Source organism: Chelonia mydas, chromosome 1 (genome assembly GCF_015237465.2).
Source record: "Chelonia mydas isolate rCheMyd1 chromosome 1, rCheMyd1.pri.v2, whole genome shotgun sequence".
Taxonomy (NCBI): Eukaryota; Metazoa; Chordata; order Testudines; family Cheloniidae; genus Chelonia; species Chelonia mydas.
Window position 1 is genome coordinate 202,405,933 of NC_057849.1, and position 25,438 is coordinate 202,431,370.

The window sequence follows — 25,438 nt, forward strand, 5'->3', positions numbered from 1 at the left end:
ACAAACTAATATTCATAGTCTTCAGCAGCAGTATTTTAAGAAATCCAGCCTATTTTTCCTAAAATGCAGTTGCAAGCATAGTAAAATAAAATATTGATACTTTCAACTTTTTTTTCCAAAGAGCACTATTTTGTGAATACAAATATTTTAATTACATACCACCCTTTCATAAATGTTGGAAAGAGTACAGGCTGATATCTAGGATGTGTTTGGATTGAAAATAGAATTCTGTGTCAGAATTCCGTTCTACTGTATATCTTACATGCAGACTTTTATTTTAGATACAGTAAATATACAAATGTAAAAGGATACTTATGCTAAGCTTTTGGTGGTGGTTTTTTAGAAGTATTTATTGTATCTCATTTTATTTGTATATATTTCATTTTACAGTTAAGGTGACTATTCTCTAAGTATCACAGTTCCAACCTTTTTTTGCAGATAAAACATATACTGCTCATCAGTAAGCTAAGGCTAACTTCTACATATCAGAGCTACACATTATTGGGAGAAGGTACATACATAGAATTCCTACACACCATGTCTGTGATTTTTTGGTAATGGCTATCTTTTTGTGTTTGCTTTCTTTGGCTCTCTGCCTTTTTGGACTACGTGGTTGTTAGTCCCGTCTCGAAAGTACCCCCATAATAATTTGTGATTCTTTAAGAAGTCTTTAAAACAAAAAACCTAGCCCAATGGGAAGGTGTCAGCTCTTTCAAAATGTCCATTATGCTTCAGAATTATTTTTCTGAATCATTGTTATAGGATCCCAAGGGTTTTATGTCCCAGAGTTTAGACTTACAGTAATTCACAAGAGAACTCTGTGGCCAAAATAAATAAATAAGATGGAAGCTTTGATGTAAAGTGAAATGACTTGCAGGAAGAGAGAGTGATTTAGAAAATACATTATTTGGTGCTGATTGAATGGTTTCTTCTTTAATATGATAGAAAACCTTCACTTTATCGAAATGAATTAGGTTGGGGTTGGGTGGAAGGTTCGTATTTATAATGTTAGAGTTTGGTGTGCCTGGAAAAAATAAGTTCCTACAATCTAGATGTTTTCAGAGAGCCAGTTTATCTACAGAAATTCAGAAACAAGCAATATCTCTTGGCATGTTGCTTTTTCTGATAGTTCATCTGTATGTGGTGTTCAGTGAGCACACAGCGCAAAGGAGTCTGACAGAGGTCTGCTTAATTCAGTGACTTGAGTTCTAATTGATCAACATTGCTTAACATGAGCATCTGCATAACATAAAAACCAATTCCAAATGGCTCTTGCCAGAGCCTCTGAAAGGTACATTTCCCCACACTGTATGGAGCCTGACTAGAGCTGGGTGGTGCAACATACTCCGTTTTCTGGATGATTTTTCTATTTTGAAATTTGGCTTTACTCTAATTCTGAACAAAACGCAAAAAAATTTAAACTCAGGTCTGGGGCAGTCTGCCTAACAGGCTTCCCTGGAGCCACAGACCCTGGAAACCATGGGGCAGTTCACATGGTGGGCTGCCTCGAAGCCCAGGACACTCGAAGCCCAAGCTTCCCAGCAGTCCACCAGAGAAGCCAAGCAGATTTCCATTTTCTGGCAGACCGCTAGGTGGATTGTTCAGGGGCTGGGGCCACAGGGCTTCCAGAGTCCAGGCTCCAGAGTAGGTCTGCCTTGTGGATTGCCCCAGGACCCCATTGGAAATCTCTCCGGTTTCTGGAGGAACTTTTTCGAAACTGAACCATGTCTGCAGAATGCTTCAATATTGACAAATTCCAACAAAAAACTGTTCCATTGAAATTTTTCTGACCAACTCTAATCCTGGCTACACTTCTGTACTCGTGGAAAGAGAAGAAAAGCTTTATGCAGTTGGACACACATGAGACAGTTCAACCTAGTCCTCTCGCTTGTGGTCCTGCACAGAGGAAATTAATAGAACAACATGTACAGATAGATTTACAATAGGAACTGAACACACATATGCAACTACTAATTGTTTGAGAGTGATTGACAGTAGGTGTGATGAAATGTAACACAAGAAAATAAGTGTACATTCAATAAATGTACTTGGCAGATTTATGAAATATGGTTATGTTTAGAGCTTGACACTTAATACATCAGGAAGTGAGTTTTCCTGGAAATTCCTGGCCAAAGACCTGACACCAATGCAGTTAATATGATGAGACAGACAAGGGTACGTGAATGCACTCTTTGCAATGTAGCAGACAAAAGTATAACACGATCCAATGGCTGGAAGTTAAAGGTAGGTAAACAGACTCAAAATAAGATGTACATTTTTAACAAGTGAGAGTAATTAACCTTTGGAACAATTTACCAAGGGTTGTGGTGGATTCTCCATGACTAGCAATTTTGAAATCAAGGTTGGATGTTTTTCTAAAAGATATGCTGTAGTGCACAGGAATTAACTCAAAGGAGTCCTGTGGCCTGTGTTATACTGGAGGTCAGACTAGATGATCACAATGGTCCCTTGTGGCCTTAGAATCTATTAGTCAAATAGCAGTGAATATAATGTGCAGTTAACAACTGGTGAATGGTTGGTGTTACAATGGCATAAAATGGAGACAAGGGGAATTTGTTCATGAATTTATCAAGTATGTACAATAATGTGTGGTAGTGTACAAGGCCTGAGGCTCTAGCAAAGAAATGTGAAGCCGTTTCTCACCCTGGCACGGCACTGGAGCAGTGGTGGGTGTTAGCACCCCAGCGGCTCCTACATTCCATCCACAGGGAGCCTGAATGCTTAGTCTTTATGTGGGTGGAATGGGTTTCATTCTCTCTGTTGAAGCTGCTTCCTTCCATGGACCACCATGTCCCTAAGATAGTCAAAGCACTCCTGTTTATAAAGTTCAGGTCATTCGCTCAGGAAACAGAAACAATACCATATGGCGTAGGTGACTAGTTTCACAGTGTGAATAGTAAATGCTTGCAGTGACAGTTCATGAACAATTAATGGGCTAAATTTATTTGCACAGCTGATTCATTGAACAAATATAAACAGTGAGCAACTTCCTAAAAAGCACTCTCCATTCATGGATGATTCATGACAGAAAAATAGAGCTAAATTCAAAGAATAATTTGTTCATTACATGTTCTTCACCCAGTTATAACCCTGATATAACCTTTACTTCTAAAGACTTCTCACAATGAAAGGGAGATTTTGAGTAGTCTGCATAATCCTCAGCATGAAAATTTGGAGGAATGCTAAAGTTTCAGAAAAAATGTCTTCAGAACACTATTGTCTTTAACCCTCCCTTCTATGTTCAATAGTCCAAGTCTACTCTTCTTGGCTCTGCTATACTACAGGGCTTTTGTTATCCTCTCAGCTGTGTTAATTATGTATCGCAGTAGCCTGTGTACAAGGCTGCTGAAGTTCTTCCAAAAAATCAGTGTTCACTCACAGTGTAAGAGGAAAATCTCACATTAATAATAATCTTTTTTCCCCCCACAAATTTAAATTAAAATCAAATCAGATCACTGTATTCCTACTCAAACACAGCTGAAGAAAAATGGTCAGTCTCTAGAGCAAGTTCTGTTCATTTGCAGTCTGCCCAGTTTACTAGTAACTCTAATTCAGACATTTGATTTTTTTTTCTCAAATTTGTTTGAAGAAATATTAAGTTACGTGTGCAGTAATCTGAGTTTACAGATCTGTGCAAAAAAGAACCAACCCCCTCCTCCCCCAACCTTTCTTAACTCCATTCCAAATTCTGGCATGCTTATGTTGCTCTTTAACCTTAATTTGTTCCTCTGGTCCTGTAGTTACTGATTGTACATTTATTGTGGACAGCTGCAAGCCATTCCATATTTAAGGTTATAATAACCATCTTTCATTATACACTGGAAATTCGACCCCTTTCAGGAATTATTCTTTCTGATTCCAGATGGGCCTGTGATTCTAGGGTGGGGGAGACAGGAGATATTTTTTTTTTTAATTCAAATTTGATCTGAATTGGTTCTGCCAATTCTGAGATCCAGGAATTTGAATAATTAACGTTTTAGAAAATTTTGAAATGTTTTCCTCACCTTGCATCTCAAAAGTGGTAAGACTTGGAAATGAAAATTTGCTTTGTTGCACAAATGTCTCCCCTATTGGCCTGTTTTTGGAGATCTGTTTTTCTGAACACAGACATGAACAGCTGGCATAAATCCCTACTTGAAATATAGAAATATCCAGCAGATCAACATTCTGCATTTTACTGTAGATAATTATTCATTTAACCTGCTTTCAAGTGAAGTTCTATTGTTGAAATGAACCTCTGTATAAACAGAAATGTGAGACTACATTTGCTGCCTTTCAGGCACTCCAGATCAAATTTACTGAGTTTACAGCGTGAAAGATGTTTTCCTAACTGCCAGCCAGAGTCATGCTGAATTCCTTCCTTCTTATATGTCATTATCCCAATGAAAGGTTCTGAAGGCCAGATTAGGCCCACAGTGATACCTGTGCATCCATCATTTGCACAGGTATAACTGATGGAAATTTGGTAAACAAGCGTGTGGACGATGCACAGTGACATATGGGTTCTGTTGGACTAGCAGGAGTAAAAAGCACTAAAAAGAAAATCATTACTAAAGTCAGAAGGTTCAACAATGATATACACAGGGAGCAGATCTGCACTGCTGATTTTGATTAAAGAAATGTAGTCATTCTTTTACAGCCATCAGACAATTGGTGCACTTTATTATAACACTGCTTTTTCTCCTCCACCCTAGCAGAATACTCTGACCATCCTGGACAATTTTGTCTTTCTCCCTCCACATTTTCTTTTACCAAACCTCTGAGGCCAACAGAGATAACTACGTCAAATGCTTCATACAGTTACAGCTCCTTTCCTGTGCCACAGACAGTGCAAGCTGGCTGGAGTTATCCTCTTACTTCATGTCTATCTTAATGGCACACTAGCACTGAGATGGAAGATACCATTGTCTCTTTGGCCCAAGTGGGCTGGCAGTATTTAGAGCCTGGCAGGTTTGTTTCCATTAGAAGGAGAAACTGGCTATATGAGTCAGTTACTTCTTTGGTGCAATCTTATTTGCAATCCGAAGAAAGAATGTTCAGAAAGTCCTGTTTCCCCCGGTGTAGTAGTAACACAGAATAACAGGTAGTTTCCTTATTCAAATATCTCAAGCATGCCTCTCCAGTGAGTTCTGTGCCCAAAGAGCGCTGATCTCTCTGCTCCCTCTCAGGGTCACATTCACAACTGCTTCTCTTACTGTCAGCTGGCTTTCTTCTCTAGCACACACTGCTTGCTACACAGTCTTCTAGCCCTAGCATTTGCAACCAGTCCCATGGAAACCACTCAGACCACACAATTTAGGCTGTCTATACTGCGCGCTTGGCAGCAGCACAGCTGTGCCGCTACAGGAGTGCTGCTGTAAGGTACGCAGTGTAGCCGCTCTTTCTCGGCAGGAGAGAGCTCTCCTGCCGACAAAGTAAAACCACCCTCAATGAAGCGCGGTAGCTTTGTCAGCGGGAGAGTATCTCCTGCTGATATAGCACTGTCCATTCTGGCACTTTTTGTCAATAAAACTTTTGTCCAGTCTGAGGTGTGTTTTTTTCACACCCCTGACTGCCAAAATGTTACCGATGAAAGTGCTGTGTGTAGACATAGAGTTTTGCTCTAGCTTTGCCATTTGTCTTGGGTGGTAGCCTCCTATTGTTTCCAGCTATCACTACACAAAGGGGCTTAACTGCTTCTTCCATTAAGCCTGAAAGTAGTTTAGCACACCCATTGGCTTTAATCAGGTCTCTGATTGTCTATAGATCAAAGAGCCACTTGATGGCAGTCATTAACATCTTTCAGGGTAACAATACTAATCTGGAAAAAGAAAAGGAGTACTTGTGGCACTTTAGAGACTAACAAATTTATTTGAGCATAAGCTTTCGTGAGCTACAGCTCACTTCATCGGATGCATGTAGTGGAAAATACAGTGGGGAGATTTCATATACACAGAGAACATAAAACAATGGGTGTTACCATACAGACTGTAACAAGAGTGATCAGGTAAGGTGAGCTATTACCAGCAGGAGAGCCGGGGGTGGGGGTGGGAACCTTTTGTAGAGATAATCAAGGTGGGCCATTTCCAGCAGTTGACGAGAACGTCTGAGGAACAGTAGGCGGGGGGGGGGAATAAACATGGGGAAATAGTTTTACTTTGTGTAATGACCCATCCACTCCCAGTCTTTATTCAAGCCTAAGTTAATTGTGTCCAGTTTGCAAATTAATTCCAATTCAGCAGTCTCTCGTTGGAGTCTGTTTTTGAAGTTTTTTTGTGAAGAATTGCCACTTTTAGGTCTGTAATCGAGTGACCAAAGAGATTGAAGTGTTCTCCGACTGGTTTTTGAATGTTATAATACTTGACGTCTGATTTGTGTCCATTTATTCTTTTACATAGAGACTCTCCAGTTTGGTCAATGTATATGGCAGAGGGGCATTGCTGGCGCATTCTGGCATTGGTAGATGTGCAGGTGAACGAGCCTCCGATAGTGTGGCTGATGTGATTAGGCCCTATGATGGTGTCCCCTGAATAGATATGTGGACACAGTTGGCAACGGGCTTTGTTGCAAGGATAGGTTCCTGGGTTGGTGTTTTTGTTGTGTGGTGTGTGGTTGCTGGTGAGTATTTGCTTCAGGTTGGGGGGCTGTCTGTAAGCAAGGACTGGCCTGTCTCCCAAGATCTGTGAGAGTGATGGGTCGTCCTTCAGGATAGGTTGTAGATCCTTGATGATGCGCTGGAGAAGTTTTAGTTGGGGGCTGAAGGTGATGGCTAGTGGCGTTCTGTTACTTTCTTTGTTGGGCCTGTCCTGTAGTAGGTAACTTCTGGGTACTCTTCTAGCTCTGTCAATCTGTTTCTTCTCTTCAGCAGGTGGGTATTGTAGTTATAAGAATGCTTGATAGAGATCTTGTAGGTGTTTGTCTCTGTCTGAGGGGTTGGAGCAAATGTGGTTGTATCGTAGAGCTTGGCTGTAGACAATGGATCGTGTGGTGTGGTCTGGATGAAAGCTGGAGGCATGTAGGTAAACATAGCGGTCGGTAGGTTTCCGGTATAGGGTGGTGTTTATGTGACCATCGCTTATTAGCACCGTAGTGTCCAGGAAGTGGATCTCTTGTGTGGACTGGTCCAGGCTGAGGTTGATGGTGGGATGGAAATTGTTGAAATCATGGTGGAATTCCTCAAGGGCTTCTTTTCCATGGGTCCAGATGATGAAGATGTCATCAATGTAGCGCGAGTAGAGTAGGGGAATTTGGGGGCGAGAGCTGAGGAAGCGTTGTTCTAAGTCAGCCATAAAAATGTTGGCATACTGTGGGGCCTTGCAGGTACCCATAGCAGTGCCGCTGATTTGAAGGTATACATTGTCCCCAAATATGAAATAGTTGTGGGTGAGGACAAAGTCACAAAGTTCAGCCACCAGGTTTGCCGTGACATTATCGGGGATACTGTTCCTGACGGCTTGTAGTCCATCTTTGTGTGGAATGTTGGTGTAGAGGGCTTCTACATCCATAGTGGCTAGGATGGCGTTTTCAGGAAGATCACCAATGGATTGTAGTTTCCTCAGGAAGTCAGTGGTGTCTCGAAGGTAGCTGGGAGTGCTGATAGCGTAGGGCCTGAGGAGGGAGTCTACATAGCCAGACAATCCTGCTGTCAGGATGCCAATGCCTTAGATGATGGAGCGTCCAGGATTTCCAGGTTTATGGATCTTGGGTAGCAGATAGAATACCCCTGGTCAGGGTTCCAGGGGTGTGTTTGTGCGGATTTGTTCTTGTGCTTTTTCAGGGAGTTTCTTGAGCAAATGCTGTAGTTTCTTTTGGTAACCCTCAGTGGGATCAGAGGGTAGTTGCTTGAAGAAAGTGGTGTTAGAGAGCTGCCGAGCAGCCTCTTGTTCATATTCCGACCTATTCATGATGACGACAGCACCTCCTTTGTCAGCCTTTTTGATTATGATGTCAGAGTTGTTTCTGAGGCTGTGGATGGCATTGTGTTCCGCACGGCTGAGGTTATGGGGCAAGTGATGCTGCTTTTCCACAATTTGAGCCCGTGCACGTTGGCGGAAGCACTCTATGTAGAAGTCCAGTCTGTTGTTTCAACCTTCAGGAGTCCACCCAGAATCCTTCTTTTTGTAGTGTTGGTAGGAAGGTCTCTGTGGATTAGTGTGTTGTTCAGAGGTGTGTTGGAAATATTCCTTGAGTTGGAGACGTCGAAAATAGGATTCTAGGTCACCACAGAACTGTATCATGTTCATGGGGGTGGAGGGGCAGAGGGAGAGGCCCCGAGATAGGACAGATTCTTCTGCTGGGCTAAGAGTATAGTTGGATAGATTAACAATATTGCTGGGTGGGTTAAGGGAACCACTGTTGTGGCCCCTTGTGGCATGTAGTAGTTTAGATAGTTTAGTTTCCTTTTTCTTTTGTAGAGAAGCAAAGTGTGTGTTGTAAATGGCTTGTCTAGTTTTTGTAAAGTCCAGCCACGAGGAAGTTTGTGTGGAAGGTTGGTTTTTTATGAGAGTATCCAGTTTTGAGAGCTCATTCTTAATCTTTCCCCGTTTGCTGTAGAGGATGTTGATCAGGTGGTTCCACAGTTTCTTTGAGAGTGTGTGGCACAAGCTGTCAGCATAGTCTGTGTGGTATGTAGATTGTAATGGATTTTTTACCTTCAGTCCTTTTGGTATGATGTCCGTCTGTTTGCATTTGGCAAGGAAGATGATGTCTGTCTGTATCTAATCTAATCTGGATGTTTAGAGAAGTCTCTGATACTTCTCAGTGTTTTCTGTTTCTGACTACCACCCTTTTGCTTCATCTTGCTGTAAATTTCTCATCAAACAAGGATGGTTGGTTGTGGCTGGAGCTCACTCTGGAATCACTCAGTGCTAATTTATCCTTTAATGAACTGCTCAAGCAACAACCTCCTCATTATCTGCTCATTGCCACAGACAACTTTTGTCTCATTCTCTTCATATTTCCACTTCACATGGACACTACAATTTAAAAATTAATGTCAACTCCCCATTGAAACTCAAATAGAAAAAGCTTATTATACCAGCAAAACAGAGAGGCATCAAAAGAAATAAAAAAACTCCCTCAGAACCTGCCTTACATTCACTTCTAAAGCCAGTAACCACACTATCTGGTCATGTAGTTAATGTAGAGGACATGGACTTAGGAGATCTGGTTTCTATTCTTAATTCTGACTCTGGCTGCAAATAGCTATTTTGGCACAATCTAGGTGGTCAAGTTCGAATTGAGCACCGAGGGGATTTTCAGAGCTGTTTTTTTTTTGCACACCTACACGCTCTGAACATCCAGTAGGACAAGTATTCCATATGGGTAGTTCAAAGGTAGGGCTCAGATATCAGTTCCCAAACAGCATTTTCAGAAGTGCCCAAGGGATCCAAAAGATTTCTTCAATGTTAGCGGTGTCAGAGGTAGTACAGGTGTTCAGTAGGTCCTCACTGACTGCACACAATGTAAAGAGCCCACACAAAGTTCTGAATCACAATTTGGCTTAATAATTTGTTTCATTTCCAGTTATGTCCCAGGGCTGTTTCTGCTTTTTGGAGTGTTTCCCCACCTCAGCTCCATTTCCATTTCTGAGGTATTTAAATGGCTGATGTCACTGCTGGCTTCAGGGAGAGAGCTGTGCCGATAAAGCTAAAGACATAAGAAAAGGTCTGTGTCTCCTACTTCAACTCCATTATCAAATGTCTTATGAGAGGTGCAGCTTTCTTTGGGAGCAGAAAGCCATTTCCCCCTCACCACCCAGTTTGTGAGGGGTCACCCCAGGTCCCTTCCCCTGGATAGGAGGAGAGAGAGAGAGGAGCCAGAGAGAGTGCAAATCCTCTACTGGCTGGAATTGTTCTTTCCATGCATAGGCACTGACTCTACGGGTGCTCCAGGACTGGAACACCCACAGAAAAATATTAGTGGGTGCTTAGCACCCACTGGCAACCAGCTCTCCCCTTCCCCCCAGTGCCTCCCGACCGCCGGCGGCCCTGCTAATCAACTCCTCCTCTTCCCTCCCAGCACCTACCACCCGCCGCAGTCAGCTGTTTTGCGGCATGCAGGAGGCTCTGGGAGAAATCAGGAGGAGTGGGGATGGGGTATGCTTAGGGGAGGGGGCTGAACTGAGCGAGAAGAGGTGGAGTGGGGGTGGAGACTTGGAAGGGTGGGGGTGGAGCAGGGATGGGAAGGGGGTGGGGTGGGGTCTGGGGCAGAGCTGGGGGGTTGAGCACCCCCAGGGCCCGGAGGAAGCCAGAGCCTATGTTTTCATGAAAGTCGAACTGATTCTGGCCATGACAGCATGTTGTCCAGAGTTTCCATGGTTGGCCTATTCCAGAAAGAAAATGAAGTTCTGCAGTCCCAAGCAGAGCAAAGTTTCCTATCTAGTTGCGGTGCACATCAAAGGGGAGATGAACATCAAGGCAGAGTAGGGGCTTGTCTATACTGGCAATTTACAGCGCTGCAACTTTCAGGCTCAGGGGGATGAAAGTCAAAAGTCCCATGCGAACGCCTGTTCTCACTTTCTGGTGACATTGTAAACAAGAAGTGGGCAGCATTATCTCTCGTAAATGTAAACAACTTGTTTGTCTTAGTGATTGGCTGAACGAGAAGTAAGACTGAGTGGACTTGTAGGCTCTAAAGTTTTGCATTGTTTTGTTTTTGAGTGCAGTTATGTAACCAAAAAAAAATCTACATTTGTAAGTTACACTTTCACGATAAAGAGATTCCACTATAATACTTGTATGAGGTGAATTGAAAAATACTGTTTCTTTTGTTTATCATTTTTACAGTGCAAATATTTGTAATAAAAAATAATATAAAAGTGAGCACTGTACACTTTGTATTCCGCGTTGTAATTGAAATCAATATATATGAAAATGGAGAAAAACATCCCAAAATATTTAATAAATTTCAATTAGTATTCTATTGTTTAACAATGAGATTCAAACTGTGATTAATCAACAACCCTAGAGAATAGCAGTTGCATGGACTCATTTGCAGTGGGCATTTGCCATGCTGCCTGGTTTGCATAGCTCCATAGACAAAGCAGAATCTGGCAGGGACATCCCTATACACAGATTGGTCACAAGTATTCCATTCCCCTGTCCATACCTATTTATGATGCTTTTCTATGAATTCAAGGGGTTGTCAGATTGTTGGACTGATCCAGTAAGACACACATTGGGCTGGACAAATAAGTGGTTTTGGTTCACTAGCCAGACCAAATTTTAAAGAAAATGTCAGGTCAACTGAAAAAAAAAAAAGTTTGATTTTTTTCGGTGAGCTGAAAAACTAAAAAAATTGAGGGTCAAACAAAAACATTTCTTTAGAGTTTTTGAAGCTTTTTAAAATAAAGTTGAAGTAAAAGTCAAAACCAAAAATAATTTCAAATAGGAAAATCAAAATGATTCATTTTGAAAATGTCAAAATGAAATGTCACAATTTTTTTCAGATTTTTTTTTTTTTTACCAAAACAATTTGGTAAATTTGTGTCAGTTGACCCAAATATGCATTTTTGGTGCAAAAAAAAAAAAGTTGTCTGAAAAATTTCACCCAGCACTAGCCATATGTGTTTATTATGAGGACTGCTGAAGTGATTGACTTGGGATGGGAGGTGGGGCATCTGTGACATTTTGTAATGGGAAGAGTTTTGATATTGTGACATGAATGCTTAATGGTATCTTGAAAATTCCCTGGTTGGCCATCCAGCTAAACCCTGAGTATTCAGACCCCTTGAGTGGTCAAATATTTCATCTGATTTTCCGACATCTTCACAGAATGCTTTGAAAATACCTCCCCTATTTTTACAGACCTTACAATGGTATAGTGAGACTTAATTCCTGAATGTACAGGAAGTGATCGGATACTAAGGTGATGAGTTCAATAGAAAAGTCTGCAATATAAATAATGTCAAGGTCTCTTTTATGCACTTTATCACAGCAGCTGATCAAAATACACAGTTGATCCTCTCTATATTTCACTGCTCAACTATTAAATTTTTTATAACCAATGAGCACATACTGTGCATTTATCATAGTGAAAACACAATTTATTGTCCAGTCTTTCATAGGTTTATTTCCATGTTTTTCTCTTTACCGTAATTTTTAGTTTTCTTTTATTGTTTTCTTTAAAACAATTTAAAAAAATTTCTTAACTATTCTCTTCCCACCCTCCCGCTTATTCTGCATTTACATAATTCAAACTAATGTTTGTGTTTATTACTTTATAGGACGATTCTTCTTTTTACAACTGTAGTTTGACAATCATTCTATTTTCTCATTTTTCTGTGCACCACTTTTAAGATAAATTACAATTTTAGGATCCATTTGTGCATTCCTTGCACACCTTAATGTTCAATCAGAACAATCAGGACCCATTAATGTTGACACTTTGTGTTAGTATACTGGGGAGAGGGTAGGCAAGAGAGCACATCTTTGCACACATATATCAGAAAAAATTAGTCATCTTTTAAAACAAGTGAAGTTACATTTTTCAATTTCAATAAATAAATAAATAAAAGCTAGTTAACATTTTTATTTCAAAAATATTTTTGACAAAATATTGTCTTTTCTTTAAGTGAAAGTGTTAATGGAAATGTTTTGCTTCCTTTAAAAATGTTCAGCTTTTTAATTAAAAATAGAAAATCAAAAGCAACCAAGAAACTGGAAAATGTCCACAAAAAAATTCTGCAATATTTTTTTAAAATAATGAAAATTTTTTATTTTGATCAGGGGTTATTTTGGTAGAAAATACGTACCATTTTCTAACCTTTTCTAAAAGTCATGTATTTTCTAAATTTACGTTTAATGTAAAGATGAATTTAGGCACTCAAACAGCCTTATGTTAACCAGTAGACTAGTATTCTAAGACATTTACAAATATGGGTATGTCTACAAATAAGCAATAGATGTTTTGGTTAAAGTTCTTAGTGATGGAGTGGAGGAATTTATTTAAAAAATTCTGTAGATACTTAAAATTACGAAGTTATTCCTCAGTAAAGTATATCTCTCTTTAAAACAGTCTTAATTTTGGCTTAAGCGATTGTTGATAGTATTCTTTTAAGTTATGTTGTTGTTTCATCTATGCTGCTTCTAGAATTCTGGCAATGCCTTCAAGATTTTTTTTCCAATTTAGTGGTTACAAATGAAAAAATCTGAGCTGTTTTGCGAACATATTAGACAAGGTTGTATATGTTGGGCTTGATTCTTTCCTCAGAGTGGTGTAAATCAGAAGTATTTCCATTTGAGTTGATAGTTACATTGGTTTTCCACTAGTTATGTTAGTGTAAGAGAAGAATCTGACCTTCTATGTAGCAATAAATAAATTAAAGCCTAAGGTATTTTTGATATCTGTAATTTATATGACATTTCTTGTTGTTATTCCATTTTAACACCCTATTCAGTTTTGGATGCCTTGAAAGACTAGTAAAACGTATTGCACTGGAATAAGAGGCATAGCAATTCCTTTCAAGATATCCCACATTCGGTCCATGGGTTTTTACTGTCCTAATAATGCCCATTGAGAATGACATTCAATTTCAGCTGTTGTACAACCTTTGGACCTGATCCAAGGAATGTGGAGCATGTGCTAAACACCTACAATTCCCATTGACTTTAGTGGGAATTGTCGGGCGTGACGTTGCACTCTATATGATTTTAAGAAAATATGCTAATGAGTGTGAATATAATGTAACTGGAATATGCTTCATGCAAAAGGTCCCTTGTAAGGTATCATTACAAATCTTATAATCTACTGTGTGTGTTCATCCTATTTGTATGAATGTATCATTCTTGTATCTGAAACTAGAAATATAAAATATAACTCTGAGGGCCTATTGTAATTATGCAAAGTGTGGGCCATTAATGATGGTTTGGAATCTTGATGGCTCCCATCAACTAGGACAATTGACTGTAGATGGCTCTGTTTACTTGTAAGTCTTCCTGTATACCTGTGTGCTGGCAAGTAGGTAATGAAATCTTATAGTGTGTGATCATGTCACCTGAACTGAAATCCATCTTTAACCTGGTGCTTTTCCATTTAGAAGGAGGAGTGGGAACCCAGAGAGGGATAAAGGATTCCCGCCTTATGCAAAAGATATATAAGGGGGTGGAAGAGAACAGAGGGGGCTGCAGTCATGAGAAATCCCCTAGCTACCACCAAGGACTGTACCAGGGGAAAGGATTGTTCCCAGACTAGGAAGGTATCCAGTCTGTGATAGAAGCTTACTGAAACATCTCTGAGGGTGAGATTTTGTCTGTATTCAGTTTTCTTACTTAACTAGGCTTAGACTTGCATGTTTTATTCTATTTTGCTTGGTAATTCACTTTGTTCTGTCTGTTATTACTTGGAACCACTTAAATCCTACTTTTTGTATTTAATAAAATCACTTTTTACTTATTAATTGACCCAGAGAAAGTACTAATACCTGGGGTGGCCAACAGCTGTGCATACCTCTCTATCAGTGTCATACAGGGCAAACCCTGTATAAGCTTTATACAGGGTAAAATGGATTTATTTGGGGTTTGGACCCCATTGGGAGTTGGGTAACTGAGTGCTAGAGACAGGAACACTTCTTAAGCTGTTTTCAGTTAAGCCTGCAGCTTTTGGGGGATGTGGTTCAGACCTGGGTCTGCGTTTGTAGCAAGCTAGCATGTCTGGCACAACCAGGCAGGGCACTGAAGTCCAAAATGGCCAAGGAAAATGGGCTCAGAGGTAGTCTCAGCACATCAGGTGGCAGTTCCCAAGGGGGTTTCTGTGATCCAACTCGTCACACTGGGGCTCAGCAGATTCTCAGCACCTCAAAAGATCAAGTTCTTTGACAGTTCGCTCATGTTGCTTAATGAAGCAGATTGTTATAGGCAAAAGTGTTTCACATTTTCATAAAATCATCATGATCCTATTTTCATTATCATGAGCACTATTTTTTCTCTGTTGGCCTTGATTACTTCCACAGGCATCAAAATACATCTTCATCTGATTGTGGGATGTATGATTAATGTGAGGATGCCTTTCTTTCACAAGCTGAAGCACAATATGTAAGAGTTTGTTGGATGAAAAACACAATCCGTGCCAGTTACTAACCCTAACTAGTTTGAAGCTTTAATAAGAAAGTTTTAGGACAATATACTGCCACCTCAATCAAGCAGAAAGCATAAGTAAAGCAGATAGAGCAGGATAGCGTAATGGTCCAGTCCTGGGGCGCAGGTAGACTGTTTCTGTTATCATCAGATCCATGCTGGTCCAATCTGGTGTAAGTCCTGTGCTGCTCCACACCCTCTTTGTTAAACACACATCCTGTATACCTTTTCTTGTAACATGATTCAGGTGCAGATTATTAAAACTGCCTCATCTATTAATATTCTATTCTAAATATATTGTCATATACACTGACCCAAAATCCTTTTAACTGTTGCATTTTTACTTATTCTGCTAAAACTCTAATTGGTACCTCCTTCACTATCTTTTTTTAAGCTCCTCCTACTTACACAATCCAGCTGTCTTTTCATTGCCTTCATGTATTTCATTGTTTCTTATGTTTGTTTTATTCTATCTTATCTGCTTATTGTGGCTTTGGGATTACTTGTTGGCTAGCTCCTTTCAGTCAGTGTTCATCCTCCCTAGTCTGTTTTACTAGGCAGGTCTACATCTGGCTAGAAAATCACACATTTGTCTGGTTTGCTTTGCCCTGTTATGTACACCAGGGGTGGCCAACCTGAGCCTGAGAAGGAGCCAGAATTTACCAGCGTACATTGGCTCTTTGGCACAGTAATACATCAGCAGCCCCCCATCAGCTCTCTCCCTCCCTCCCCCCATTCCCAGTGCCTCCTGCCCACCGGCAGCCCTGCAGATCAGCACCTCCCTCTCCCTCCCCTCACCTCCCAATCAGCTGTTTCGTGACATGCAGGAGGCTCTCGGGGAGGGGGGCGGGAGGAGCGAGGGCATGGCAGGCTCAGGGGAGGGGGCGGAAAGGGGTGGAGTGGGGGCAGGGCCTATGGCAGAACCAGGGGTTGAGCAGTGAGCACCCCCTGGCACATTGGAAAGTTGGCACCTTTAGCTCCAGCCCCGGAGTCGGTGCCTATACAAGGAGCCGCATATTAACTTCTGAAGAGCCGCATGTGGCTCCGGAGCCACAGGATGGCCACCCCTGATCTACACAGACCAAGAGTCCAGTGTAGATAGGACACAAACCAACTTTATGATTTTTTACAATCTTTGAAAGCTGTGTCAACAAGGCACATTCAGAAAGCAAAAATGTTCCCTTTTAAATTGTCTTATAACACTGTTAAATAGAACTTTTCTAATGTTATTTAATATAGTTTTTATAACACAGTTCATTATACCTATCTTTACAAGCTCATTGCATAATGATAATGTTTTGCTGAAATGAAATTTCTTCATTATGAACCTGAGGTTTGTTTCCAGTGTGTAAGCCTTGAATTGAAGTTAATATATTCCATAACATTTAGAACTTCAAATATAACACTATAAAGTGAGTTTTCATTTAATTTTTAGAACACAAAAAAAAAAGTAATGCACTTCAGGCAATTGGATTACACTAGACAGGACAGTTCATTAGAATGTTGAAAGAACTTTGCTTGTTGTGTGGAAGCCTAACAATGCTTTCACATTATATATTTTAGTTCATTTTGGGGCTCCAGTCCCAATAAGTGAAGGACCCTGTATCTCAGGTTGTTTTGCTTTTTTGTTGACCCAGTGCGTCAGTGCCATGGTGGTTCAGCATGTCTTCTCCTTGGTAAACCATTAATGTAGAGCAGTGATTTTCAACCTTTTTTCATTTGCAGAGCCCTAAAAAAAATTTAATGGAGGCGCGAACCCCTTTGTAAATCTTAGGCATAGTCCTCAGACCCCCAGGGGTCCATGAGCCACAGGTTGAAAACCACTAGTCTAGAGGAAGAAAGGAAGTTGGGTGCGTTTGAAAACGTATCAAATGTAGCAGTCTAATGTCTGATGGACACTCATGAATCTTTTAAAGGACCTTAGTTGGCTAAGTGACCCTAAGGAACTTATATGGACCCTGTATCACCAGAGACTCAGAGTAATAGGATGGGCTCCTTTGGTCTGCTTTTATGCCATTTTTGAAGTGATTTGTTTCCAATAGTACATCAAAGTCCCCAGAACAGCTTGTAGCTTTAACTCTCACAGTATATAGATGCACCAGACCAGTGGTGATGGACTGTGATTTCCAAGTTACAGCATTTCCTCAATCTCAGACACGTCTGTTCAGCAGGGATTTTTGTCATCTAATAGGCAGAGATGATTGGTTGTTCAGATTTTTTTTTTAAGTTGACATTGTCTGAGTTTGTGTCCCTGTGATTTAGCTGTTAATTTAAATTTTTGTGTGAAGATGGGTGCTTAATAAATCATTCAATAAACAAAACAATTACGTTAGCGTCTCTTAACTTAATTTTATATTACTTTTTGAATTGCGTCACTATCTTTGTATGAAGCCAAAACAGTAAACAGAAGTGAAATATATACACACACACAGTATAAGTACATGTACATACTTTCTAAAATTGCACTAAAGGTCTGATTTTAAAAATTCGTCTCCATTTTTGCACCTACAAATAATTGTAGATATAAATGCTCCTGTTAAATGTCAGACTACCTGATTTCACTCTCAGATGTCTGTAGTGGGCACTTTTCTTTGCAGATGCTAAACTGTGTTTGCAAAATTGGAAGCAATTTTAAAAATCTGTCCCTAAAGACCTGCTCCCACAGAAGTTAATGGGGTCTTTGCCATTGACATAACTGAGTCTGTAAGGGTAAATTTATCCCTGTGCAGGGGGCTGGAACAAGGCCTACGTCCTGCTCGAATCATCAAAATAAGATTGAAATGATGCATAGACCTTGTCCTGGCCCTCCAATCATGGATGAACACCTTGACTGAGGATTTCAGGGTTGTGTTACTTAGCTGCCTTAAACCTGGAGCAATATAAAAGGAAGAAGTACAATTATTCATTTGAGTGTATTCTGCATAAAATGTTTTGATTGTATGATAATACAGCCTTAAAACTGCAGAGTCATTCAAAGTACTGTGCGTGGTCAGGAGAAAAAGAATATGGCTTGCTAAGTGTTCCTCATAACTGCAGAAAAATAAGTGAAATTAGTTTGCAAGTGAAACACTTCCTTCAGTTTAGGAGGTTGTGAATATTTTAAGCCACAAAGGACTTAAGTAACCTTACCATATTTTACAAAGTAAGATTGCTGGAAGGAAGCTGTCATTCCCTTATAAAGCAGGGCAAAAAGATTGATACTTCATAAAAACATAAATGAAATATGTATATTCTTAAATAGTGTATGTCATCATTTAAAAAAATTACTCAGGATAAAAATACTAATTTAGCCATCAACTCCAACTTGTATCTCAAAGCTAGAAATTTTTTTTTTTTTGGAATCAAATGAATGACAAAGATAATAAAGTAATAAAGTATTGCATACCAGGCAAAGTATATGCTTTTAATAAAGACAAACCTCCTGAGTGCTAGAATATACTGTAGGATCAGATAAGCGTTTCAGTCTATGTAGACAGTATAGATATAATTAGATTTGAGCTGCAAATAGTCTACATCTCTCATGTGGATTCTCTTTTTAATGTAATGTAAATATTGTAATGTCAAAAAATTGATTCTCTCCATTCATCATCTTTATGAAAATTGTATCTTATCACAAGAGACCATCATGAGATTTTTCCTAAGTGATATAGCACTGGGCTATTCTATAAAAATTATATGAATGTGGGAGTGAGAGTATAAATCATATCTCTGCTTGACTGCACTTGGTAATGGTTTATCAGCTCCATACCCTCTCGACTGATTAAGAGCTAATAAAGTGAACACTTCTTTGTGTGAATAGTAATGTTACGTTTCCTTTGTACAAAACATTAAACATGCTCATGTCTCATTAATGCCTGTGTACTGAACTGGAAAAATAGCTTTTTGTAAAGAAGAAAATCAGAATCTCTAGCTCAACAGTTCTCAGACCTTTTTTTTATAGGGTGGCCCACATACTCGTAAAGAGATTAATCGTGTGTCTACCCCCTCCCAGTCAGGATTCCACGAAGCACATTAAGATGGCTCCTATTTCCTGACCCTATTAGAGGTAGGTAGAATGGCTCCTCCTCCTTGTTCCCAGCTTCTCCACTAGGAAGAGCTTGGACACCTGTAGAATGAGCTGGAAAAAAGGAGGAGCCAGCACCGCAGGCTGTGCTACCTCCACCGATCACATATTGGGAACTGTGCCCAAGCTACTCTGGCCTTAGGAAAACGGAAGGGACAACTATTTCAAAAGAAAAGTTGTTGAAAATATGATTGTTGGTACAACTTTAAGTGAGATATTTTTTTCCCTTACAGGATTACGTACTGCCATCTTCCTTTCCAAAGTAAATGGCTCTACGTTGGAACAGAGAGGGGAAATACACATATTGTAAATATTGAGTCCTTCATTCTTTCTGGATACGTTATCATGTGGAACAAGGCAATAGAACTGTAAGTGTGGACTTTTCTATCACTTTCACATTGCTGGCCATTCTTTTCAGACCAATCACTAGAATTATTTTATAGTCTCCTGTTTTAAGGAACATTTTGGTGCAGTACTGATTGTGATTCACTGTGAGAATTTTTCAAGGAAATTCAGTTTCTAGGTATATTATAGTGATATCATATATTGGTTTAAAAAGAGATATTTGTTTGGGACCCTATGTCATTAACCGAATAAATATATTTGCTTGAAATATTAAATAAAATACAGACAGTCATGGATTCCACAAACTCAGTAAACATCCTCTGGACCTAACTTTTTCATTGAACATACGGATTGGCAAAATTTGATCACCAGATCCTCTAGCCCAGTGGTTTTCAACTTATTTTCATTTGCGGATCCCAAAAAAATTTCAAATGGAGGTGTGGGCCCCTTTGGAAATCTTCAACATAGTCTGCAGATCCCAAGTGGTCTGTGGACCACAAGTTGAAAACCACGGCTCTAGATTAAGGCCACAACCTGAAAAGATGAATGGAGCCTATTGGACTACACAGCTTGCTGGAGAATTTTTCCCCCCGGGTCCAAGTTGTAGGGGAGGTCATAGCCAGAATGTATTGTCCATGACCATGGATGCTATGGCTTCTAAATGCCATCCCCCTCAGAGGTTACCTCAGTTTACCTATGAAGTTTGTGAAAAGCTTTTGACACGGTCTCCCATAGTATTCTTGTCAGCAAGTTAAAGAAGTATGGGCTGGATGAATGCACTATAAGGTGGGTAGAAAGTTGGCTAGATTGTGGGGCTCAACGGGTAGTGATCAATGGCTCCATGTCTAGTTGGCAGCCGGTATCAAGTGGAGTGCCCCAGGGGTCGGTCCTGGGGCCGATTTTGTTCAGTATCTTCATAAATGATCTGGAGGATGGTGTGGATTGCACTCTCAGCAAATTTGCGGATGATACTAAACTAGGAGGAGTGGTAGATATGCTGGAGGGCATGGATAGGATACAGAGGGCCCTAGACAAATTGGAGGATTGGGCCAAAAGGAATCTGATGAGGTTCAACAAGGATAAGTGCAGGGTCCTGCACTTAGGACGGAAGAACCCAATGCACAGCTACAGACTAGGGACCGAATGGCTAGGCAGCAGTTCTGCGGAAAAGGACCTAGGGGTTACAATGGATGAGAAGCTGGATATGAGTCAACAGTGTGCCCTTGTTGCCAAGAAGGCCAATGGCATTTTGGGATGTATAAGAAGGGGCATAGCGAGCAGATCGAGGGACGTGATCGTTCCCCTCTATTCAACATTGGTGAGGCCTCATCTGGAGTACTGTGTCCAGTTTTGGGCCCCACACTACAAGAAGGATGTGGATAAATTGGAGAGAGTCCAGCGAAGGGCAACAAAAATGGTTAGGGGTCTGGAACACATGAGTTATGAGGAGAGGCTGAGGGAACTGGGATTGTTTAGTCTACAGAAGAGAAGAATGAGGGGGGATTTGATAGCTGCTTTTAACTACCTGAGAGGTGGTTCCAGAGAGGATGGTTCTACACTATTCTGAGTGGTAGAAGAGGACAGGACAAGGAGTGATGGTCTCAAGTTGCAGTGGGGGAGGTTTAGGTTGGATATTAGGAAAACCTTTTTCACTAGGAGGGTGGTGAAACACTGGAATGCGTTACCTAGGGAGGTGGAATCTCCTTCCTTAGAAGTTTTTAAGGTCAGGCTTGACAAAGCCCTGGCTGGGATGATTTAATTGGGGATTGGTCCTGCTTTGAGCAGGGGGTTGGACTAGATGACCTCCTGAGGTCCCTTCCAACCCTGATATTCTATGATTCTATTCTATGGAGAGAGGGTGTGATGCATTCTTGGGGTGCCCTGGACTGTGGGGTCACTTTGTTACCCTCCCTATCTCCAGTGAGAGAGGGAGCCTTGCTGGTGCTTAACTGGGTGTCATCTTCCTGACAACACCAGCCTGTTAGCCACCCAAACAATCTCCTCAGGACAGTGTTAGCGCTCACTTTGCAGGTTAACAATTGGTGCACCCCAAATCCCAAACTCCTTTGAAGCACTCCCCTGTGATATCAAGCTCCTGTCACTGGCTACTCACAGAAATACCAGGTTTTCTATCCTCAAAGGACAGTGTACACATTAGCTTGTTTGATTCAACTGAGGATCACTTCCTATATAACATCACAGCACATTTATAGTGAAAACAATCAAAAGATTATTATCAAAGGTTAAGATTTAAGAGATAGTGAGTAAGAATAATAATGATACACAGAAAAGTTACATATAAAGCAAAATTATAACAGGCTTCCCAGAATCTACCCTAAACAGGTTAAACCCTTGTCTAAAGTAGTTTCTCTCATCTCCCAACATCTCCAACCAACATGGCTGGCATCCCTCTTTTATGAATGCTAAAGCACTATCTTGGTGAAGGATAAAGAGGGGTCCTTCTGCCTGCTCCTTATATCCCCCAAAATTCATTATTTTGTCTCCAGAGGTCAGGTCCTGGTGTGCTGACTTCATGGTGACTTTATTTCCTCATGTTGACTTTGTATGCATTATCTTTTCTTACAATGCTTAATTTAATATGAGCCGATGTAGGCAGGTGAACATACATCCTCTGTCTGGTAGAAACCTGTTTGTCAACCCTGCCTTGGAGGCGCGCTGCACCGGCCCGCCGCCGCCTTTGCAGCCTGAGAGCATGGGCACCAGAAGCTCCCTAGAAGTGGGAGGGGCCCACCGGTGCTTGGACCATGGCCCTGCCCCTTTTCTGAGGCCCCGCCTGCTGCTCGCTCCTCTCCACCTCCTTTCCCCCACCATCACTCACCTTTAAGGCAGGAAAAAAAGCGAGAGGCAGAAGCTGTAATCTCTAAAGGACTCTTTCTCCATTGGTGGTGAATGCTACAGGTCCTGCCTCTCACTGGCTGGCCCAGCTGTAGGACTCCTCCTCCTGTGTGCTGATGCTGGAGCAACTTAGCTTTATATCTTCAGGGGCGGCAGAATGGGCAGGGGAGGAGTCAAGGAACTGTGGCCCCATCAATTTTAAAAGTGGGAAGGCTATGCCCTCCCACTTTTTACCAGCCGTGAGTGGGTGGAGAGGAGCGAGTGGTGCGTGGGGCCTTGGGGAAAGAGGTGGAGAGGGGCAGGGCTTTGGGGTTGGGCACAGCATGGGCAGGGCCCTGGGAGGAGATGAGGTGCCGGGGAGCAGGGCCGTGATCCAGGCACCGGTGGCCAGTGTTCCCTCTAATTTTTTACGTCCATGTGCGGAATTAATTGTGTTACGTGCACCAATATGGAGGTGATGTGTGACACATCACCTTCGTATTGGTGACATAACAAAATTCATGTGGTGAGGGTGGGGCCAAGGGGTTTGGAGTGTGGGAGGGGGCTCAGGGCTGGGGCAGAGGATTGGGGTATAGGGGGAATGAGGGCTCTGGCTGGGGGTGTGGGCTCTGGGCTGGGACCAGGGATGAGGGGTTTGGGGTGTAGGCTGCCCCGGGGCTGTGGTGGGGAGAGATGACTCCCCCCAGCCCACTCTCGCTGCAGCAGCTCGGGGCTGGGGGAGAGGCACCTCTCCCGGGCCACGGCAGCTCTGGCGGGGCTGGGCTGGGCTGGGCTGGGCTGAGGGAGGGGCTCCTCTACCTTGGCTGAGGCAGGTCCGCACTGGGGCCAGCAGTGAGGGATGCTTCTCCCCGCCGTTGCAGGTCCACGCTGGAGCTGTCGGGGATGGGCGCCTCTCCTCACCACAGCCCTGAGCCCCTGCGTGGGGCTTAATGGGCAACTGTGCGGCTATGCAGCCACGCAGCTTAGAGGGAACTTAGCTGGTGGCCCCGGGTTCTAGGGTGTTTCTGGCACTCCTGGGCATATCCTCCCCAGACAAAAGACTCAGGTGCTGCCTATGGGATGGGACAGATCTTTCACCTTTCTCACAGATTCATAGACTTTAAGGCCAGAAGGGACCATCATGATCATCTAGTCTGACTAGTTTATAACTGCAAGTGACCCGTGCCTCAGGCTGCAGAGAAAGGCAAAAAGTCCCAAGGGTCTCTGCCAATATGATCTGGGGGAAATTCCTTCCTGACCCCATATATGGCGGTCATTTGGATCATGAGCATCTCAGCAAGACCCACCACCCGCCAGACACCTGGGAAAGAATTCTCTGTAGTGACTCAGAGACCTCCCCATCTAGTGTTCCATCACCAGCTGTTGGAGATATTTGCTGCTAGCAGTGACAAGTGGGCTACATGCCACTGTAGGCAGTCTCATCATACCAGCCCCTCCATAAATGTATCAAGCTCGGTCTTGAAGCCAGTTAGGTTTTTTGCCCCAACTGCTCCCTGTGGAAGGCTGTTCCAGAACTTCACTCCTCTGATGGTTAGAAACCTTTGTCTAATTTCAAGCCTAAATTTGTTGATGATCAGTTTATATCCATTTGTTCTTGTGTCAGCATTGGCACTTGACTTAACTCTCTCCCACCCTGGTATTTATCCCTCTGACGTATTTATAAAGAGCAATCATTTCTCCCCTCAGCCTTTTTTGGTTAGGCTAAACAAGCCAAGCTCTTTGAGTCTCCTCTTGTAAGGTAGGTTTGTCATTCCTCAGATCATCCTAGTAGCCCTTCTCTGCACCTGTTCCAGTTTGAATTCATCTTTCTTAAACATGGGAGACCAGAAATGCACATGGTATTCCAGATGAGGTCTCACCAGTGCCTTGTATAATGGTAATAACACTTCCCTATTCTACAGGAAATATCTCGCCTTATGCATTCTAGGATTGTATTAGCTTTTGTGATGGCTCCATCACATAGTCATCCTGTGATCAATCAATATGCCCAGGTCTTTCTCCTCCTCCCTCACTTCCAACTGTAAGTCCCCGGCCTATAGCAAAAATTCTTGTTGTTAGTTCCTAAGTGCATGACCTTGAAATTTACACTATTAAATTTCATTCAATTTCTATTACTCCAGTTTTCAAGATCATTCAGATCTTCTTGTATTATACTTCGGTCCTCCTCTGTATTGGCAATACCTCCCAACTTTGTGTCATCTGCAAATTTTATTAGCACAATCCCACTTTTTATGCCAAGGTCATTAATAAAAATGTTAACTAAGATTGGTCCCAAAACCGAACCCTGAGGAACTCCACTAGCAGTCCCCCTCCACCCTCATAGTTCACGTGTCAGTATGACTCACTGTAGTCTCCCCTTTAACCAGTTCCTTACCCAACTTTCAATTCTCATATTAATCCCCATCTTCTCCAATTTAACTAATGGTTTCCCACGTGGAAGAGTATCAAATGCCTTCCTGAAATCCAGGTAAATTAGATCTACTGCATAGCCCTTGTCCAAAAAATCAGTTATCTTCCAAAGAAAGAGATCAGGTTGGTCTGGCATGAAACACCTTTTGAAAAACCATGTTATATTTTATCCCAATTACCATTTATTTCTATGTCCTTAATTATTTTCCTCTTTCAAAATTTGTCCCAAGACCTTACATTCCATTAAAGTCAAACGAACATGCCTGTAGTTTCCCAGAGCACTTTTTTTCCCTTTCTTAAAAATAGGTACTATATTAGCAATTCTCCAGTCATGGGGCACAACCCACAAGTTTATAGCTTCATTAAAAATCATTGCTTTCCTGCACAATCAGTCCGATGCTTCTCCTCAGGTAGGGCTGTGGGTAAGAAGCCACAGTCTAATCCTTAATTGTACATTCATACCAATAGGAAAGTCAGATTTCCTGAATAAGGAATGCAGGATTGGTAGTAATGCTAGTGCCTTAGCCTGATAAATATCTTCACATTTCTAAAATGAAATAATATATATAAACAGAAATAAATACAATATTTCTGGGAACCTTAGAAAAAGAAGTAAGAGCGATTAGGAACTGTTTTTGAGAAAAACAGCAAAATGCATGTAGCAATTGAAAGATGGAGAAGCCTTCTGAAT

The 25,438-nt window shown here is 41.5% G+C and overlaps 1 protein-coding gene across 8 annotated transcripts in view; it reads left to right on the top strand.

Annotated features, from left to right (window-relative positions):
• STXBP5L (syntaxin binding protein 5L) overlaps nt 1–25,438 on the top strand; it is a 420,013-nt gene that overhangs the window by 213,945 nt on the left and 180,630 nt on the right. For all 8 annotated transcript variants that reach the window (XM_043538749.1, XM_037909775.2, XM_043538743.1 and 5 more), the window contains exon 5: nt 19,371–19,505. In XM_043538749.1, the coding sequence (XP_043394684.1) occupies nt 19,371–19,505 (135 nt within the window). The remainder of the gene's footprint in view (nt 1–19,370; nt 19,506–25,438) is intronic.